The sequence below is a fragment of the Pyrus communis genome, chromosome 13 (assembly GCF_041283825.1).
Source record: "Pyrus communis isolate YQ-2024b chromosome 13, ASM4128382v1, whole genome shotgun sequence".
Classification (NCBI taxonomy): Eukaryota; Viridiplantae; Streptophyta; class Magnoliopsida; order Rosales; family Rosaceae; genus Pyrus; species Pyrus communis.
The window spans coordinates 25,711,421-25,732,466 of NC_142577.1; the positions used below are offsets into that span (position 1 = coordinate 25,711,421).

Below are 21,046 nucleotides of genomic sequence, written 5' to 3' on the forward strand. Positions count from 1 at the left end.
GTATATATAAAGCCAATGGAAAAGGTGAATAGTAATTTTGGTGTCACCAAGATTCAACAAAAAATATTTGGACAAAAATACCCCCAAGATAAAAAAACTTCAAAGGCATTCTAAAATAATGCATCAAATAAGGCTGGGGCATTTTTATCATTTTAATAGTATTTTTTTAATAATTAATTTTTTTGTGGTTTAAAAAAAAAATAGTATGTCACAATAGGCTAGCAATAATGTGATTTAATTTCTCTATTTTTAAACACGTTCAAAACATTATAAGAGACGGATTCGGTGCACATTGTAGTGCATGAAAACATCCGGGAAAAACTCCTTGAAACACCCCACAAAGGCTAGTATAGTAGTCTTACATCAACATGCCCCAATCTCCTTAAATCAAGGAGTTGACAACAAGGAAAAAACTTACACCAATCTCCTTAAATCAAGGGGAAAAAGACTACTTACAATGTATAGCTGTCGGCTTTTCAGTCCAACACCGCGTAGTTTCCACTTTCTCCTTCCTCAGTCTTCAGTCTCTAGTCTTCAAAGTTTGAAGTTGAATGGCAAAGAGGAAACTTTTGCAGTACAGCCCTAGATCACTCTGACTTCTCATCTGAGCATATTCCAAATTCTTCGAGTTGGCTTTTCTCTCTTTAGCTAGCTAATTCATTTCACAACAGCAGAAGCCAAAAGCCAAAAACCAGAAGCCAGAAGTCCTCGATTAAGCTTCTCACCTCACCTGCAGGAACTCATAGTTTCACTGATTCAATGCAAAAACAAAAGGTACGTGTACATATATATATATTTATAGGTATCGTGTTTTAAGGAGAAAATCCAATTTTCATGCACTCAAAACTTTGTCTACAACTTCTTCATTCTTTTCTTCTCTCATGGATTGATTTCTGAACCAAATCCTGGTAAGAATTCCTTGAGAGTTTAATTATATACATATTTCTATCTGCAATTCATACCCTATATTTATGATACAAATCGAAAAAATTCAATTATAATCCGGTCTATTCCTGCTGGCTGCAGCTAATATGGACGTAGGAAAAATCCTTTATTTTTGCATTTATTAGCTGTTCAGTCTAGGTGCCTCTATTGATGACTGCCGATGCTCTCATGTTTCTCAAGCAAGCTAATCTGAACGGATCCACGATATGTCATTGATAATATGTTAATATATATCATATCAATATTAATATTATAGTGTCATGTGCATCGTTTCAAACATGAACATTGTATTATCAGTTCGAGTTGTCCCAAGGGCATCTGAGGGCGTAGGTAAGTCTACCTCCAGTTTCAGGAGGCTGATCACAGAAACGTTTCTTGTTTAAATTGTCTCTGGAAATGTGAACATACAGGAAGAAACTTGGGACTGCAAACTGCAAACCCTGCAACAAGTTTTGCCTTCTGGGTACAAACCCAAATCCAAAACCTGCCCTTTTGACTTTAAGGACGGTGCCAAAATCTCATTGCAATTTATCCACTTCAAAACAAGTTTGGTTTTAGTTTGTTTTTATCTTTTCTTTTTCGTCCAGGTTGTATTGCTGCTTTTGTGCCATCTGTCCTTCTGTAACTCCTAATTCCCCCATTTGCCCAATTGACAGCAATCCTTCTTTCTTCCACGACATTCCTTCATATAAATTTGGATGGAGGCAGCTGCAAAATAAATCAAAGTTCCAATTCATCCCAAAAAAAAATGAAGAAATGCAACGTTTCAGTTCTTTCCCAACATTTGCTTCTCCTGAAGATCCTGCTGTTACTAGGAATGACTGTCGGAGATCCAAGAACGAAGACGGTCCAAGTAATGTGCGGCAACCAACTTGAGCACAACACAACCGTGTTTGTTCCGAATGTTGCCAGCACGATGCAAAACATCAGTGAACAAATGCGAACTTCCGGCTTCGGAGTGGCAGTCACCGGTTCAGGCCCCAACACCGACTACGGGCTAGCTCAATGCTACGGAGACCTTTCTCTTCCAGACTGTGTGCTATGCTACGACAAGGCGCGTACAGTGCTTCCCCAATGTTTTCCTTACACTGCGGGTCGGATTTTTCTCGACGGTTGCTTCATGAGGTCCGAAAACTATAGCTTTTACGAGGAGTTTAGAGGATCGGAAGACAGGGTTGAGTGTGGGAACACGAGGAGGAAGAGTTCGGCGTTCGGAGACTCGGCAAGGCAGGTTGTGAAGCGTGCGGTTGAGTCTGCGCCAAGCAACCGAGGATATGCAAGGGGTGAGGTGAGCGTGAGTGGGACGGAAAACGAGTCAGCTTATGTGTTGGCTGATTGCTGGAGAACTTTGGATAAGAGCTCTTGCAGACAGTGTTTGGAAAATGCATCTGCATCAATGTTGGGATGCTTGCCTTGGTCCGAGGGGCGAGCGTTGTACACCGGGTGCTTCATGAGGTATTCAGACACAGATTTTCTCAACAAGGAAATGGGAAATGGAAGCTCCAGAGGTACATGAAATTTCTACCCCTTCTATTTAACATAGGTTCCCTTTAATCACTTTAAGCGAGGGGATGGTAGGGTGCTTCGGTGGTTCGAGACTGAGACTGGTGTGTAGGTTTGCTCGCCTAATATTCGGAACTTTGTTGCAGGTACCACAATTGTCATAGTTGTTTCAGTTGTCAGCTCCTTGGTAGTTTTGGTAGTTGGAGTAGCCATTGGATTTTATATCTGGAAGCACAGATATATGCAAAAGAAAAGAAGAGGTAAAAGAAGAAAGAATGCTTTCCAATGTGCTTTCTGTTCTTCTCATTCAGAGGTATATATACAATCATATACAATCCTAACATAATATGGAAAGAATAAATACAATTGATTACAAGAAATACACTCCAAACTAGGAAACCCAAGATAAGGAATCCCTCAATCGTAGGAATCCCAATACAAGTCAACACTCCCTGTCAAGTTGGTGCACATATGTCGCACATGCCCAACTTGTCTAGAAACCTCGAGAACTTGTCGCTAGAAACCACCTTAGTAAGAATGTTCACTACTTGGTCTTCAGTTCTTATGGAAGGAACCTCAATTACCTTACCGTCCAACTTTTCCTTAATAAATAACTTGTCAACCTCCACATGTTTGGTCCGATCATGTTGCATTGGATTATGAGCAATATCACGAGCCGTTTTATTGTCATAGAATAACTTCATTGGCTAAGTATGTTTGACCCCCAAATCTTGTAACAGAAACTTAAGCCACAAGATTTCACAAATACCAAGTGCCATACCTCTGTATTCGGCTTCTGCACTTGACATTGCTACTACATTTTGCTTCTTTCTTTTCCACGTTACTAGATTTCCCCCAACAAAGGTGAAATATCCGGATGTTGAGTGCCTGTCATCCGTCAATCCTGACCAGTCAGCATCCGTATAACCCTGAACTCTGAAATGCCCATTTTTTTGAAATAGAATTCCTTTACCCTGGACTTCCTTTCAAGTAACTCAATAGTCTCATAACAGCACTCATATGTTTTTCTCCTGGATTGTGCATATATTGATTAACTACACTTAATGCATGAGCAAGATCCATCCTAATATGAGCTAAATACATTAATCTTCCCACTAACCCTTGGTACCTCCCTCTATCAACGGGTACCTAGTTCTGATCAACACCCAGCTTTATCCCTTCTGCCAATGAAGTAGTCACCATCTTGCATGCCGACATACCTGTTTCTTCCAACAAGTCAAGGATGTACTTCGTTTGTGACAGAAATATCCCGGACTTGCATCTTGACACTTCAATCCCAAGGAAATATTTTAAAGAACCGAGATCTTTCATTTCGAATTCCGTGGACAAATATTTCTGCAAGGCCGCTTACTCAACAGGGTCGTTATCGATAATCACCATATCATCCACATATACAATGAGAGCTGTAATCTTTCCATTCTGGTGTTTCAGGAATAATGTGTGATCCCAATTACTCTGCCTATAACCGAATGCTCTTATGGACTTAATGAACCTACCAAACCAAGCTCTCGAAGACTGCTTCAATCCATACAATGACTTCCTGAGCCTACATACCTTTTGTTTTCGCAAGCTCGGATCATTACACCCTAGTGGAAGGTCTATGTAAATCTCCTCAATTAGATCTCCATGGAGGAATGCATTTTTTACGTCGAATTGTTGCAACAACCAATCTAGGTTCGCCGCTAAGGATAGTAGAACACGTATTGTATTGATCTTGGCCACTGGTGCAAATGTATCAGTGTAGTCGATGCCATATTTCTGTGTATACCCATTCGCCATCAATCTCTCTTTAAAGTGATCTATTATTACATGCACTTTGTATTTCCCTGTATAAACCCATTTGCATCCCACAGGTTTCTTTCCGGCTGGCAAGTCAGTTATTTCCCAGGTAGCATTCTTCTTCAACGACCTCAATTCCTCGTTCATTGCATATTTCCAGTGGGAATCCGCCAAGGCTTCCTGCACACTGTTAGGAATAGCCATAATAGATAATTGATATACAAATGACTTATTTGATTCAGACAGGTGATAGGTAGACACATAATTACTTAATAGATATCTCACTCTTGAATCAGAATTTGGTTTACTCGCGGAATACTTGTGTTTACACTTAGGATCTACCTCGTAAATGTGTTTAGGAATACCTCACTTAATACACTCGGGAAGGCGATGAAGTGAAGGCGCATCCGCTGCTCAGTTTCATTTAAAACCATAGGCTGCAACTCCCTTTCAAGCACAGAACCCATGGGCATATTTTTCTCCCAAGCCACGGGGCCAGTTCCTGGTTTGTTACCTGCTGTTCAGTCAATTGTTAGTCAATGGGCTATTATTCAATGGCCTAATAATCACCAGAGGTCGTAGGCTCCAAATGTGGCACCTACTCTTCATGCAACTCCGCAAGGAAATAATAAAAAAACTGAACTTCATCACCTCGATACTCCCGCTAAAGTGAGGACGGCAGTGGAACTAAAAAACATTTCATTCTCATGGAAAATCACATCCGGAGTTATAAACATCTTCTTAGTTGGAAAATGATAACAACGATATCCCTTTTGGGTAAATGCATAACCCCAAAACACACAACTAAGGGCTCGAGGCTCAAGTTTACTTTTCCCTTGGGGATGATAAAGGTGAACAAAAGCAAAGCACCCCAAGACCACCGGGGGGAAGATTTAGAATTGATGGGTAACTAGTTTGAGCCATGAGGGCCTGAAACGGTGTCTGGAAGTCAACAGTGCGAGAAGGAAGACGATTGATAAGATGGGATACGAACGTGAGTATTTCACCCCAATAATGTAGATGAAGATGTGCCTCAATAAGCGAGGCATAAACCACTTCTAACAAGTGTCTATTTTTTCATTCGGCAACCCCATTCTGTTGAGGAGTATACGGGCACGTGGTCTGATGAACAATACCATGCATATCAAGGAAGGAACGAAGCTCCGTATTAACATACTCTCCGCTATTGTCACTTTGAAGAACCTGAATATTCATGTTGTATAGAACACCAACAATTTTATGGAAATTTTGAAGGCTGAACTAACTTCATTTTTCGACTTTAACAAACTAACCCAAGTCATTCTTGTACAATCGTCAATAAAAGTGACAAACCAGTGAGCACTACCAAAAGTAGCTATTTTCGAGGGACTTCACACATCATAATACACAATCATAGACAGAACAGAACTCTTATTTAAACTTGGAGGAAAAGAAGTTTGATGGCTTTTAGCCAAATCACAAACATCACATTTAAACTGAGAAACATCATTCTTAACAAACAAATTGGGAAATAATTCATGCAGGTAACCAAAAGAAGTATGCCCAAGGCGCCGGTGCCACATCCAGATGTCCGACACTTTATTAGTATCCCCTTGAGAATCCTTCACCGAAAGAGCTTGAGTCAACAGGGTAGAACTCCTGGTAGTCAACTCTAAGTAATAAAGTTTCCCTCGTCTAATACCATAACCAATCATCTTATGTGTTCGGATGTCCTTAAAAACACAAAAATAGGGCCAAAAAATAACCAAAGAGTGTAAGGCAATGGTTATTTAGGCAACAAATAACAAATTATAATTTAAAGAGGGAACCACAAGAACGATGTCAAGTTTCATGGTATCAAAAAGGGCAACCGTGCCTTCCCCGATAATCGGGGTGGCATCCCCATTAGCAACATTGACCATGGTTTGTATGGAGGTTTTTAGGGATGGAACCTGTCTAGAATCACAAGTCATATGTTCAGTAGCTCCAGAATCAATTATCCATGTATTATTCGTAACAGGAGTGGAAATATTTAGTGTCTTACCATCAATACTACATACCGCAGCAATCATGGCAGAGGCCTTGTTCGCTATTTGATCTGAATCATTCTTGGTTTCTGCAATAAAGGCTCGAGATTTGTTGTAGTGAGGATCACAGGTCTTATCCCAATTCTTGAGATATCCAATCATCTCAAAACAGCTGCTCTTAGAGTGTCCTATCATGCCACAGTGTGGGCACTTACCTTAGGGATGGTCCCAGCTTGTCTGGCTAGGGCAAGTTTGTCCTGGCCGATTTTGTGACCCTGCTCAGTCCGACCATGAGTCTTTGCTACCATAGCAGCAGGTTCATTCTTGTCAACTTCCGTCTTCATTGCTTCCCTTCGATCGGCTTCACGACAAAAATAGACATAAAAAGCCTAAAACCTAAACGGGGGATCCTTCCGTAACACTTCTCCACGAACCTGATCAAACACATCATCAAGGCCACCAAGAAACACATAGACTCGTTGTCTTTCGGTGGATTTATGAAACGTTTAAATGTCGTTCTCACACTTCATGGACACCTTATTAAAGTGATCCAATTCTTGGAAAATCTCAGTTAGTTCCCCGAAATACGTAGCTAAAGGTCGGCCATTCTAACGAAGACATGATGCCTTCTGATTCAAAGAATAAATTCGAGCCTCGTCATTCTCATCAAAGTAGACTACCTTAAGAGTGTCTCAAATCTCATTCGAAGTAGATAACTGAAAGTACCATTTCATAATCTCCGGCTTCATTGAAGACAATAGTCAACTCTTAATTCTCTAATCTTCATATAATCAATCATCGTATTTAGGATCGTCTTCGTTAGGTGCCTTGATAGACCCAAAAAGATACCTCATCTTCTTCCTTCCAGGGATACGAATTTGAATGAGAGGAGTCCATAAATCATAGTTCTTCTCATCCAATACCATACCAATGTTGAAACTAGAATTATCCAACTGCACCATAATTGGAGCAGCAACAGGAACAAACGCAGAACCAGTCACCTTTTCTTGAGCCATCTATCTTGCCGTTGATAGAACTCAAAACCTGCAGCGTTGTGATGGGAATCTGGAATAAGGGAACGGACTTACAGAAAACTGGGCAGCAACAACTCTAAGTTGCTCGTTGCAATTAATCAAGGACGGGTAACAACTCGAACAACAAAGACGTTAAGTCGCTCACTGTTTACGTCGGAACAGAGGCACAAAAAAAGTGTGCTGAGCACGGCAATACCAACCCAATTAGGGCTCGATGTTTTTCTCTAACTCGGCTCTAGTGCCAAGAAGAAAAAATGCTTTCCAATGTGTTTTCTATTCTTCTCATTCAGAGGTATATATATAATCATATACAATCCTAACATAATAAAGAAAGAATAAATACAATTGATTACAAGAAATACACCCCAAACTAGGAAACCCAAGATAATAGGAATCCCTCAATCGTAGGTGGATATACAAGTCAACAGTAAAAAGCTAGTAGAAAGTCTACAACGCTATCAAATTGCTTCAATGGTGAAATTAAAAGAACATCCGTGATGGACAAAATGCTATCAGAAACGCTAAATCCCACTTCCACAGGACAAATCCAACACACTATCTCCCATTTTTGCTCTGTAACCCAAAATTCAAAAACTTGAAATTCAAAGACCCAAATATACATACATACATACATACATACATACATACACACACATACATACATATTATATATATATATATATATATATTCCACCAAAAAATAGAACAAAAAAATAGTTAATTTTAAGTTTTACATGAAACTGCTATTCTTTTCCATATTCGATGCTGACCTAAGCTCAATAAATCATTTAACTAAAAATTATTTAAAAAATCAAAAGATAAATATTTAGGCAGATTAATCTCCTCTCTATTAATTAATAAAACACTCATTGTCAACCCAAAAAAAAAAAAAATTATATATATATATATATATATATTCCACCTCCTGATAAAAAAAACATATATATATATATATATATATATATATATATATATATATATTCCACCAAAAAATAGAGCAAAAAAATAGTTAATTTTAAGTTTTACATGAAACTGCTATTCTTTTCCATATTCGATGCTGACCCAAGCTTAATCAATCATTTAACTAAAAATTATTTAAAAAATCAGAAGATAAATATTTAGGCAGTTTAATCTCCTCTCTATTAATTAATAAAACACTCATTGTCAACCAAAATCCTATAAAATTACCAGTTTAACCCTCTAATTCAAACACAACATGAATAAGAAATATGGGGCAGAAATGTAATTTCACACAACCAAATTTTGCTTTTTTTTTTTTTTCAAAACCTTACCCACATGTAATCTTAACTAGGGGTGCAACTTGGGTTGGGCCAACCCAAATCCGTCCATGTCCAATCTGACTTTAAACCCGAGCAAGCGGATTTTTTTTAAGTTATAACCCGTCCGAACCCAATTCGATTTCAACCCGTTCATTGAATAGGTTGGGTTGCGTTAGGTTGATCATTTACCCATTCATCCCCAACCCAACGCGATCACTATCTCCTTTTCTTTTGCAACACCACTTGTTTCCTCCTCAGTTTTTGTTGCTTCTGCTGGCGATGGCGGCGGCTCTACCGTTTCCTCAGTCACAATGAATGTTGAGACCTTCTCGAACACAAAGAAAACTGGATCTGAAACATATGCTGGCCCATATTTTGAAGAGGCTTGTGATATTGTTTTGGATCTTGGGAATTCTGTTCATGCAAATATAGATTCAACCCAATTAATTAAATAATTAAAAACACAAGAATTTTTGAAGAATTAAACCCAAAAATCGTTGAATATGATTTAAATAATTTACATAGCAATTTTAGCCAACTCTTCAAGGAACTTGTGGACTGCAGCTGAGTACTTCTTCAACCCTGATTCCTTGCGGTCCTTAACAAAAATCTGTTAAAAGAAAAAGTTGCGCAACCCAAACTCAACCCAAGTAAACCCAAACCAGATTAAACCTAAACGCAAATAAACCCAATTAAAATCCAACCTGAACCCGATTCCGAATTGTAAAAGTTGGGTTAGGATTGGGTTGACCTTCCAACCTACCCGAGTTGCACTCCTAATCCTAACATATCTCTAATTAAAAAAATTTAAAAATAATAAAAATAATAAAAACTTCTCACTTCCACATTCCTATCACTCTTTTCATCTCTCATTCTATTTCAAAAACAAAAATAAAAATTTTCTCACACACACTTTGCGTGTGCCCATATGCTAGTTATTAATAAAGAAAGAAAAAGTGACTACAATTTAAAAATTAAAAAAATAATAAATAAATAAATAAAAGAGGAATCAAACATTGTCGTAGACAAGGGCAATGTGGTTGAAGAGCGTCTGGCGTTCGGTGAAGGATCGGATCGGACTACGTCTGAATCGAGAAATGGGTAGGCGCGGACTGGCTGAGAATGGAAGATGTAACTAAAGCGAAGCCATGTCATTTAGTGTCAGTTACTGAAACAACAACAAGGAGACGCTCATTCTGAGATCAGTGATCAGATAAGAGGGCCCAATTCATGAGAGTTGGAATCCAGTAAATTATGGGTCGTCGGTTCTACAGTAAGCCTAATGTTGGTAAGCAATATCAGTCTAAGCCCAATAGTGATGCATGGACTCAAATTAAAAGCGTAGGCTGACATGGGCTCACCAATCATAAACTACTTTGTTCTTCAAAATTTTATGATGTGTTTACTTACTTGAATGGGGAAGTTATGAATCAGATAACGAAAAAGGATAAAAAGCTATGGGATCAGCTGTCATATCCCGGCTCGGGCCCCAACCACATCCGGGGCTCAACTCCACTGTAGCACGATATTGTCCACTTTTGACCCCTCCCACACCCTCACGGTTTTGTTTCTGGGAACTCACATGAGAACTTTCCAATGGGTCACCCATCATGGAAATGCTCTCGCCCCTTTCTCGCTTAACTTCAGAGTTCCAATGAAACCCGAAGTCAGTGAGCTCCCAAAAGGCCTTATGCTAGGTAAAGATGGGAATATACATATAGGATTACTCCCCTGGATGATGTGGGATCTAACAATCCACCCCCTTAGGGGCCCAATGTCCTCGTCGGCACACCACTGCCAGGGTTAGGCTCTGATACCAAATTGTCACATCCTGGCCTAGGCCCCCACCACATCCCAGGCATGACTCCACCGTATCACGATATTGCCCGCTTTAGGCCCCTACCACACACTCACGGTTTTGTTTTTGGGAACTCACACGAGAACTTCCTAATGGGTCACCCATTATGGGAATGCTCTCGCCCCTTTCTCGCTTAACTTCGGAGTTCTAATGGAACCCGAAACCAATGAGCTCCCAAAAGGCATCGTGCTAGGTAGGGATGGGAATATACATATAAGGATCACTCTCCTAGGTGATGTAGGATCTAACAACAGCCCCTTTTTAATTGACATATTTCCTGATTTTTCAAGTATACATTTTTTTTTTAGTACATCGATATTTTTACACTAAGAGGGATGGGGAATTCGGCTAAGCCACAAAATGGGCAGCCTAATTTGGTATCAAACGCTATCTACGAGATTCGAACTTAAGACCTCTTACTTCTAAGCGAAGAAGAATATCACCGCACCGTAATACTGACCGCACCGTAATACTGAATGGCCTTTTCAAGTATACATTAACACAACAAATTACATGCTTGCTTAAAAGTCATGAATTGGATAAGGAATACATGTTCTATCTTTAAGCATTGGATTAAATTTGTGTTCTTGTTTTAATTTCACAGCTGCTTCAGAGAAAAAGCAATTCGGAGCTCTGTTTGCCACTGTGAATAAGTCCCAACTCAATTTTTCATACGAAGTTCTCGAGAAGGCCACAAATTACTTTCATGATACCAACAAGCTTGGACAAGGAGGATCTGGCTCAGTGTATAAGGTAATTTCTCCCTTCGTTCTGCGTAGGTATCATATTTCATTATATGGAATTAACTTGGGAATTTCCTTTATTTTACACACAGGGAGTTCTGCCGGATGGAAATGTTATTGCCATAAAGAGGCTGTTCTTCAACACAAGGCAATGGGTGGATCATTTCTTCAACGAAGTTAATTTGATCAGCAGAATTCATCATAAAAATCTTTTAAAGCTGTTGGGTTGCAGCATTACAGGCCCCGAGAGCCTTCTTGTTTATGAGTATGTCCCAAATCAAAGCCTTCATGATTATTTTATTGGTAATTTTCTCTTCTCCATCCTATTTTCGATAAGACAATTTGGTTTTTCGCATCATCAGTCCATTTTCGCATTCTTACAGTTCATCCCTCTATGAATTCTCAGTGAAAAACAATGTGGAGCCACTGAGGTGGGATTTGAGGTATAAAATCATACTGGGAACAGCTGAGGGCTTGGCCTATCTTCACGAAGAATCGAAATTGAGGATCATTCATAGGGATATAAAACTGAGCAACATTCTGCTCGACAAGGAATTCAATGCAAAGATTGCTGATTTCGGACTTGCTAGAATGTTCCCTGAAGATAAAACTCACATAAGCACTGCCATTGCTGGCACACTGTAAGTTGCGCTCTGCCTGTTTTCGTTTTTATTTTCTGCTCCAAAGACTTGTTTATCGTTTCTAACATAGAAGAATACTAAATTTTCTTGCTTAGAGGTTATATGGCTCCGGAGTATGCCGTTCTTGGCAAGTTGACCGAGAAGGCAGATGTTTACAGTTTTGGAGTTCTTGTCATCGAAATCATCTGTGGGAGGAGGAACAATTCTGTCTTTTCAAATTCGACTTCAATCCTGCAGATGGTAAACAAAATTGTTGCTCTTGCATATCTGCTAAATTTATATTTCGTGACCAAATTTTCACATCCACTTTCAGTAATCATAATTTAACCTTCTTTTATCTCATTTCATAAAGACTTGGGATCTTTATGGAACTTGTAGGTTACGTGAAGCTGTCGATCCACTCCTAGAAGGTAAGTTTGAAAATGAAGAAGCATCTCGGTTACTTCAAATAGGGTTACTTTGTGTGCAAGCTTCAGCAGAGCTGCGGCCGGCAATGTCATTAGTCGTAAAAATGCTTACCGAAAATCTTGAGATTCCTCAGCCAACACAACCCCCATTTCTCAATTCTGGTAGCGCAAAATTCAACGGGAGAATTCCTTCAGGAAGTCTCAATTCACTGCCCGCGGAGTCTAACACGCAATCTTCGAAGAATAGCATGACCCAAAGCTGGATTGAGCCGAGATGAACATTTTGTATTTGTCATCATCCACAATGTAAATGTTGCGAGTTCGGATGATCTATGAGCTTAAGCAATCCCTACAGACTTGTGAATGTCAAATGATCCAGCCCCGCAGCTCCTAGAGTCTAATTACAGTCAAATTTTGTGCAACTTCTATATGTTTTAACAACATGGGTAAGTAGGACTGAATACCTTTTGTAAAATATATGTGGAGAATTATATTATTGATATGCAATTTTTTATCTTGAAACAGTACGATTGTCACACTGTCACGTCATCAGTTTTTTCGAAATAAATTTTTCGAGATTTTGTTTGTATTAGGCAATTTTGGTGTACTTCTCGAATAAAATCAAAATCAGAGTTATCAATTTTCTCATAATAAACTTTTCGAGATTTTGTTTGTATTAGAGAGTTTTAGTGTACTTCTCGATTAAAATCAAAATCAGAGTTACGAAAGTGGAACTCTATTTCTTTATTTTAATGTAATATATATAATTGGTTGAATCAGCATTTTCAAATGTAGGTGAGAATTATACTGAAACAAGTAACCATACTAAAGTCAAGGTTAATACAAAAAATAATCCAAAATTAACAGCTAATCAAGGAATAATGACAATGCCAGCTCTTGGGGTGCACATGCAGATCAAACTGCAGCTCCTACAATTTTCAAGCGCCGCACTGAATCCATCGAATTTTATGGAATAAAATATGATATTATAATTTATCTGGAAAGCACAAAAACTAAATATAATTAGTCTGGCAATTTTTCTCTGCAAAGAGACTGGTTCATAAATTAATTAGATTTGTCTTCTGGGTTAATTTGGTGCGGTGTATACAAATATAATTAGTGATAATGTTGATTAAGATAAACATTCAAATTAAATGACAAATGGTGGGTTAATTTGAAACACCAAGTTGCTCTATCTAATAATATATATATATATATATATATATATATATATATATATATTATTAGATAGTTACAATATAACAACAGCAATAACATTAATAATAGCAACAATTCTTTATTATTATCAAAATTCTTCTCCACTTGTTTTTTTTATTTTTAGTCCTCGGGATATTAATTTGTGTGCATCTGTGAATTATTTGGAACGATGATTAAGACTAAATGTCATTGACTTATATTGCAGTGGGTGGTTTGTTTTCACGTTGAATATGTCATCAGTGCCAAAGAGCTCTATATGAGTAGAAAACAAGGCATCAATATGAACATTATCTTCCCATAACAAACTTGTGCTGAGCAAACAGCCTTTGTTGAATTTTGCTGGGGACGAAAAAAAAAAAAAAAAAAAACTGTAATTGGCACTTTAACAATTAGATGTTAAATTTGTCACAAATATATATCGTTATCGTCATGCATACGAGTCGCGAGTCAAATTTAATATTCTGTCAATTAACTAAGTAAAGACAAATATTACTAAACCAAAACGAGTTTGTAGTGTGTATGAAAACCTAGCAGCTATTTTACGAAGACAAAAAGAAAAAGCTTCAATTGTCGACTCTCACTTTATTTAACCATGAAAACTAATCCCAGATTCATCACAAGAGATTATTATTATTAGGGTAAAACTGTTAAATGGAGACATTCATTTCTCACAACAGTCAAATGCACCAACTACGACCGGACATAGCTATCCCTCCTCCTATACACATACATGTATACATATTTGCGTGTGTGTGTGTATAGTTGTCGGCTTTTCGGTCCACACCGCGTAGTTTCCACTTTCTCCTCCCTCAGTCTTTAGTCTTTTGATTTGAAAGTTTGAAGTTGAATAGCAAAGAGGAAACTTTTCCAGTACAGCCCTAGATCACTCTTGACTTCTCATCTGAACATATTCCAAATTCTTCGAGTTGGCTTTTCTCTCTTTAACTAGCTAATTCATTTCACAACAGCAGAAGCCAAAAGCCAAAAACCAGAAGCCAGAAGTCCTCGATTAAGCTTCTCACCTCACCTGCAGGAACTCATAGTTTCACTGATCCAATGCAAAAACAAAAGGTACGTGTACATATATATATTTATAGGTCTCGTGTTTAAGGAAAAAAATCCAATTTTCATGCACTCAAAACTTTGCCTACAACTTCTTCATTCTTTTCTTCTCTCATGGATTGATTTCTGAACCAAATCCTGGTAAGAATTCCTTGACAGTTAAGTTATATACATATTTCTATCTGCAATTCATACCCTTTATTTAGGATATAACTCGAAAAAATTCAATTGTACTCCGGTCTATTCCTGATGACTGCAGCTAATATGGACGTAGGGAAAAATCCTTTATTTTTGCATTTATTAGCTGTTCAGTCTAGGTGCCCTTATTGATGACTGCCGATGCTCTCATGTTTCTCGAGCAAGCTGCTCTGAACGGATTGATAATATGTCATTGATAATATGTTAATATCATTGCCGCTGAATAAAAAATGTATCGACATGTTATTAGTATTAATCAATAAATTTTCTACAATACCAGTACAGTATTGATAGTAAGCTGGTGTTAAGCTAGCTGCCTAACATCTTGATTTGAGTACCGGAGACCAGTACAGAACGTCAGCAGTTTAGACGTTGACCGTTAGCTGTTGGTGGCAATTGGCAACGGCGGGCTGGCTGGAGGTCATGGGACCATGGTAGGTAGGGATTGGTGGGGTCTCATGTGGTTGGACATTTATGTGGGTTACAGGGAATCACACCTCCTTCCTCTATAATTCAATGCCGACCTTTTATCTCTGGAATCGTCTTCCATTCACATTCAATCCAAATTGCGGGGTTCAAAATGGGAATGCTTGTGGGGGCCCATGTGGGACCCACTTGTTGTTATGTTCCGTGCTCTCTTCACCTTATGCCCCCGTCTTTTGTGTAGATTTCATCCAAAAGCCAATTTTCAAGATAGCAACTTTTCTGGGAGGGGCTAAACTGTTTACTCTTATCGGGGTGGTGTCCCGGTCATGAGAAACTTACAAACACCATTTTATTGTTGACGGGATATCACCATGACGTTATATTCGTGTCACCATGACGGTATATACGTATCATAAAAATCGTCATTCAATTTTAGAGTAAGTTCACTTTAGGATTTCCTCCCTAATCGACCATAAAAGCAATGTGTCTTGTTTCATATCAATATCAATATTAAAGTGTCATGTGTATCGTTCCGAACATGTCATTGTATTATCAGTTCGAGTTGTCCCAGTGGCATCTGAGGGCGTCGGTAAGTCTACCTCCAGTTTCAGGAGGCTGATCCCAGAAACGTTTCTTGTTTAAATTATTTGTGAAAATGTGAACACAAAGGAAGAAACTTGGGACTGCAAACTGCAAATCCTGCAACAAGTTTTGGGTACAAACCCAAATACAAGACCTGCCCTTTTGACTTTAAGGACGGTGCCTAAATCTCAATGCAATTTATCCACTTCGAAACCAAGTTCGGTTTTAGTTTGTTTTTATCTTTTCTATTTCGTCCAGGTTGTATTGCTACTTTTGTGCCATCTGTCCTTCTGTAACTCCTAATTCCCCCATTTGCCAATTGACAGCAATCCTTATTTCTTCCACGACATTCCTTCATATAAATTTGGATGGAGGCAGCTGCAAATTAAATCAAAGTTCCAATTCATCCCAAAAGAAAAGAAAAAAATGAAGAAATGCAACGTTTCAGTTCTTTCCCAACATTTGCTTCCGCTGAAGATCCTGCTGTTACTAGGAATGGCTGTCGGAGATCCAAGAACGAAGACGGTCCAAATAATGTGCGGCAACCAACGTGAGCACAACACAACCGTGTTTGTTCCGAATTTTGTCAGCACGATGGAAAACATCAGTGAACAAATGCGAACTTCCGGCTTTGGAGTGGCAGTCACCGGTTCAGGCCCCGACACCAACTACGGCCTAGCTCAATGCTATGGAGACCTTTCTCTTCTGGAGTGTGTGCTATGCTACGCCGAGGCGCGTACAGTGCTTCCCCAATGTTTTCCTTACAATGGGGGTCGGATTTTTCTCGACGGTTGCTTCATGAGGTCCGAAAACTATAGCTTTTACGAGGAGTTTAGAGGATCGGAAGATAGGGTTGAGTGTGGGAACACGACGAGGAAGAGTTTGGCGTTTGGAGACTCGGCAAGGCAGGTTGTGAAGCGTGCGGTTGAGTCTGCGCCAAGCAACCGAGGATATGCAAGGGGTGAGGTGAGTGTGAGTGGGACGGCAAACGAGTCAGCTTATGTGTTGGCTGATTGCTGGAGAACTTTGGATGAGAGCTTGTGCAGACAGTGTTTGGAAAATGCATCTGCATCAATGTTGGGATGCTTGCCTTGGTCCGAGGGGCGAGCGTTGTACACCGGGTGCTTCATGAGGTATTCAGACACAGATTTTCTCAACAAGGAAATGGGAAATGGAAGCTCCAGAGGTACATGAAATTTCTACCCCTTTTATTCAACATAGGTTCCCTTTAGTCACTTTAAGCGAGGGGAGGGTAGGGTGCTTCGGTGGTTCGAGACTGAGCCTGGTGTGTAGTTTTGCTCGCCTAATCTTCGGAACTTTGTTGCAGGTACCGCAATTGTCATAGTAGTTTCAGTTGTCAGCTCCTTGGTAGTTTTGGTAGTTGGAGTAGCCATTGGATTTTATATCTGGAAGCACAGATATATACAAAAGAAAAGAAGAGGTAAAAAGCTAGTAGAAATTCTGCAATGCTATCAGATTGTATTGCTTCAATGGTGAAATTAAAAGATCATAAGTGATGGACAAAATGGTATATTAAATGTAAGAGATTACCGGACTGCTAAAGAATTTCGGGGTTTTGCAGGATCATATGATGCAGAGAAGTGGGCGAAAAACCTAAACGACAGTAGCTTAAACTTCAAGTACTCAACAATTGAAAAGGCCACGGGGTCTTTTGACATTGTCAACAAGCTTGGACAAGGAGGTTTCGGAACTGTTTATAAGGTAGTTTGTCTCCATGTCTTTTGTTTGTCTTAAATGTCTGATGCCTCTGTACTCGGAAACTAACCAGGGTTTCTCCTTGCAGGGAGTTCTGGCTGATGGGAGAGAGATTGCAGTGAAGAGGCTTTTCTTCAACAACAGACACAGAGCAGCAGATTTCTACAATGAAATCAACATTATAAGCAGCGTGGAACACAAAAACTTGGTCAGGTTGTTGGGCTGCAGTTGCTCGGGACCTGAAAGCCTTCTCGTCTATGAATACCTACCGAACAGGAGTCTAGACCGCTTCATCTTCGGTGATTACGTAGATTTAAGCTAATTTACACAAATCTTAACTAGGTGGTATGTGCATGTTTCTTCATTTCTCTCAATGTTTTTGACAGATCAAGAAAGAGCTAAAAAACTCAACTGGGAGAGGAGATATGAGATCATTGTTGGAACGGCAGAAGGTTTAGCCTACCTTCACGACAACTCGAAAACAAGGATCATTCACAGAGACATAAAAGCGAGCAATATACTTTTGGATTCAAGGCTTCGTGCTAAAATTGCAGATTTTGGTTTGGCCAGGTCTTTCGAGGAAGATAAGAGTCACATCAGCACAGCAATTGCAGGAACATTGTAAGCCTATTTATAGTAAATTCATTTTGTGTTATTTTAGCGAAGATAAATGAATAAGACTCCAAAAAAAGTTGATCTTACCGTTGTTTCTAACCTACCTCAGGGGATACATGGCTCCAGAATACCTAGCTCATGGCCAGTTGACAGAAAAGGCAGATGTCTACAGCTTCGGAGTGCTTATATTGGAGATCATCACTGGAAGGCAGAACAACAGAAGCAAATCTGCAGAGTACTCAGATGGCATAGTTACAATGGTAAATTTCCCAATAAAGTCTTCCCCTTCTTCCGTTCATAAAACAATTTGATCTTTGAATTTGCAGTATACAGTAGATCCCCATTCTTACTTCGTTGTTCCTGTGTTTTTGGTCCAAACAGACCTGGAAGCACTTTCAAGCAGGGACTGTAGAAGAACTGTACGACCCAAATTTAATGTTGCAGAATTGCCATGACAATGTTAAGGATGAGATATTCAGAGTGGTTCAGATAGGACTTCTATGCACCCAAGAGAGTTCCTCTTTACGACCAACAATGTCAAAGGCGCTACAGATGCTAACAAAGAAGGAGCTGCACCTTCCTGCGCCCACCAATCCACCTTTTATAGATGAAAAGACCATGGAACTCAATGACCACGGCGACGACCAATATTACCCTCTAAATGCAGATGGTGCTTCTTCAGTTGCGAGTGTTTCACATAGTTCTTTCTATCCAAGGTGATCACAACATGGTGAAAAGTGAAAACGAAAGGTTTCACAAATTCCAGGGCTTGCAACTAAGTTCTCCTGTGAAGGAGCTGAGGAATCTCAGGCTGCTACTTGCCCCTGCTCAGCTCAGTCAGAGAATATGTCAAGTTTGAGTAACTGAGACGAAGTACAAATGGCATTCGAGGATTTGTAGATATAGTGAGAATGGTTGAGCCAGAGTTCAAAAAAAAGAAAAAAAAATTTCTCAGTTTTCAAAGCCAGACAGTGAGCAATATTTTTGTTCTCATTTGTAGGAGTAAAATTGATCAGAAATGCTCTTAAAGATTGATATTCACAACTATGAAAGAATAATTGAAAAGAAATGTATGAGGCACAACATTTTTCTTATTTCCCGAAGGCACATACTTTGTGTTCACCAAGACACAATTTGAAACAGCATATACATGAATCAAACTATCGTGTGGCTACTAAGTTCCCTATGAGGCTTCTGCCAATCTCATAATATCTGGCATTGGAAAAACCTACGTCTAAAGCCAGGTTCTCCAACTCGTCCCCTGTGTTCACAAAAAGATTTTAATCAACAAACCAGTAACCTATTATCCGCTTAACCACTCCACTTAACCACTTATTAAGGCCATGCCTAAAGGCCTCCAAACAGAACAATTCCCAAGATTTCATGAAATTTGAAGATACAACGTATAAACATATTAATACAAAGAGAGCTTAAACAGATAGAAACATCGGGTGGTGCATATGCCATAAAAATAAAGAGTTAAAGCGAGGAAAATGCACCTGTCAGGAATGCCCTGACTGAACTCTTTAAATACTTGTAATCGTCCTCAAGTCCAAAACCAGAAGCCACCGGGACAACAAGATTGTCAATCATCAATTCCTAGCAAAAGTTCCTGAAGCATTCAGCACTTGTCTGCGACAATAAAAACATAACGGGAAATTGGTATACGCGTTACAAGGCAAAAACTTACTGTATCTGGTTGAGTACCTGAACTGCAGACACAACTGGATTGGTGCTTTTATTGAAATCACGGATTGATACCCTCGAGCCTGTAATGCCAAGGAAAAATGAGAAAAAAGTAACCTACCCAGAACTACATCATCATCAATCAAAAGCGAGAGAATGGAACCTGCTTTCAAAACTCTAAACATTTCCTCCATGGCCTTATATTTGTCTACTACATTTCTTAGCCCATAGCCGATAGTGATGACATCAAAGTGACGGTCAGAAAACGGCAAATCAGTTGCATCACCTTCAACCCACCTAACAAGATGCAATGCATAACATGATCGATTATTCTCGGTAATGTAATGCTGGTATCTATTAAAGCGTTTCACATAAACTAAAACATTTCTAAAATCCTGAGTTAAAGTTCAAACATTTTTAGTTGATTGACCACTAGATTTACCAGTTCTCACTCAATGTTCAAGTAGCAGGCTTTCGACTTCAAGTTTTGCCGCGACGAAGCAACTGACAACTGCTCTTTCAAGAAATCGAGACCAATCACCTGCCAATGCAGCCAAATTTTACCATCCCAATCACAAACATTAGCTCATATTCAAATTAAATTACCAATCTTTCAGCCAATTACAACAAAGAACAAACCTTGCCATTGGAGCCAACTTTCTCAGATAAGAGAAACGCTAAATCCCCATTTCCACTGCAAAAATCCAACACACTCTCTCCCATTTTTGCTCTGCAACCCAAAATTCAAAAACTTGAAATTCAGGGACCCAAATATATATATTCCACCAAAAAATAGAGCAAAAAAAATAGTTAATTTTAATGTTTACCCGCTCCACGAAACTGCCATCTTTTCCATATTCGATGCTGACCCAAGCTCAACAAATCATTTAGCTAAAAATTGTATAAATATTAACAAAGAAAGAAAAAGTGACACTACAATTTAAGAAAAAAAGCGAGAGGAGAGAATCGAACGTTATCATAGACGGGCAATGCGGTGGAGGTCCTGCAGGACCGGACCGGACTGCGTCTGAACCGAAAACTGGGTAGGCGCCGACCGGCTGAGAACGGAAGAGCGAAGCCATGACAGTTAGTGTCAGTTAAACAACAACGGGGGAGACGCTCGTTCTGAGATCAGTGATCGGATAAGAGGGCCCGATTCTTGAAAGTTGGAATCCGGTAAATTATGGGTCGTCGTTTCTAAAGTAAGCCCAATGTTGGTAAGCAATATCTACAGAAGCCCAATAGTGATGCATGGACTCAAATTAGTAGTGTAGGCTGACATGGGCTCACCAATCATAAACCACTTTGTTATTCAAAATTTTATGA

At 39.2% G+C, this 21,046-nt stretch overlaps 3 protein-coding genes and 1 pseudogene across 6 annotated transcripts; 2 read left to right on the forward strand and 2 right to left on the reverse strand.

Annotated features, from left to right (window-relative positions):
* The first annotated feature begins 412 nt into the window (after nucleotides 1-412).
* LOC137737409 (cysteine-rich receptor-like protein kinase 2) lies at nucleotides 413-12,741 on the forward strand. 2 transcript variants are annotated; one of them, XM_068476868.2, is made up of 8 exons: nucleotides 413-774; nucleotides 1,602-2,453; nucleotides 2,595-2,708; nucleotides 11,031-11,179; nucleotides 11,262-11,472; nucleotides 11,576-11,810; nucleotides 11,906-12,050; nucleotides 12,163-12,741. In XM_068476868.2, exons 2-8 carry the CDS (start codon nucleotides 1,694-1,696, stop codon nucleotides 12,493-12,495), a joined length of 1,947 nt encoding a protein of 648 aa, XP_068332969.2. In that variant the 5' UTR covers nucleotides 413-774; nucleotides 1,602-1,693; the 3' UTR covers nucleotides 12,496-12,741. The 2 variants fall into 2 exon arrangements, with proteins under 2 accessions (XP_068332969.2, XP_088539439.1); XM_088683313.1 differs by lacking the exon at nucleotides 413-774 and having other exon boundaries at nucleotides 1,243-2,453.
* LOC148692008 (uncharacterized) lies at nucleotides 3,817-7,270 on the reverse strand (annotated as a pseudogene).
* A 1,312-nt stretch (nucleotides 12,742-14,053) lies between the features above and the next one.
* Nucleotides 14,054-19,128, forward strand: LOC137737728 (cysteine-rich receptor-like protein kinase 2). The gene is made up of 8 exons (XM_068477276.2): nucleotides 14,054-14,506; nucleotides 16,030-16,889; nucleotides 17,031-17,144; nucleotides 17,286-17,425; nucleotides 17,508-17,718; nucleotides 17,806-18,040; nucleotides 18,144-18,294; nucleotides 18,416-19,128. Exons 2-8 carry the CDS (start codon nucleotides 16,130-16,132, stop codon nucleotides 18,752-18,754), a joined length of 1,950 nt encoding a protein of 649 aa, XP_068333377.2. The 5' UTR covers nucleotides 14,054-14,506; nucleotides 16,030-16,129; the 3' UTR covers nucleotides 18,755-19,128.
* On the reverse strand, nucleotides 19,066-20,870 carry MENG (S-adenosyl-L-methionine-dependent methyltransferases superfamily protein). 3 transcript variants are annotated; one of them, XM_088683315.1, is made up of 8 exons: nucleotides 20,693-20,826; nucleotides 20,548-20,584; nucleotides 20,360-20,450; nucleotides 20,173-20,261; nucleotides 19,884-20,017; nucleotides 19,742-19,803; nucleotides 19,534-19,633; nucleotides 19,066-19,295 (listed from the first exon to the last, which is right to left on the reverse strand). In XM_088683315.1, the coding sequence occupies exons 2-8, from the start codon at nucleotides 20,574-20,576 to the stop codon at nucleotides 19,195-19,197; spliced, it is 606 nt and encodes a 201-aa protein (XP_088539441.1). In that variant the 5' UTR covers nucleotides 20,577-20,584; nucleotides 20,693-20,826; the 3' UTR covers nucleotides 19,066-19,194. The 3 variants fall into 3 exon arrangements, with proteins under 3 accessions (XP_088539441.1, XP_088539442.1, XP_088539440.1); XM_088683316.1 differs by lacking the exon at nucleotides 20,548-20,584 and having other exon boundaries at nucleotides 20,693-20,870; XM_088683314.1 differs by having other exon boundaries at nucleotides 20,548-20,711.
* Nucleotides 20,871-21,046: the final 176 nt, after the last annotated feature.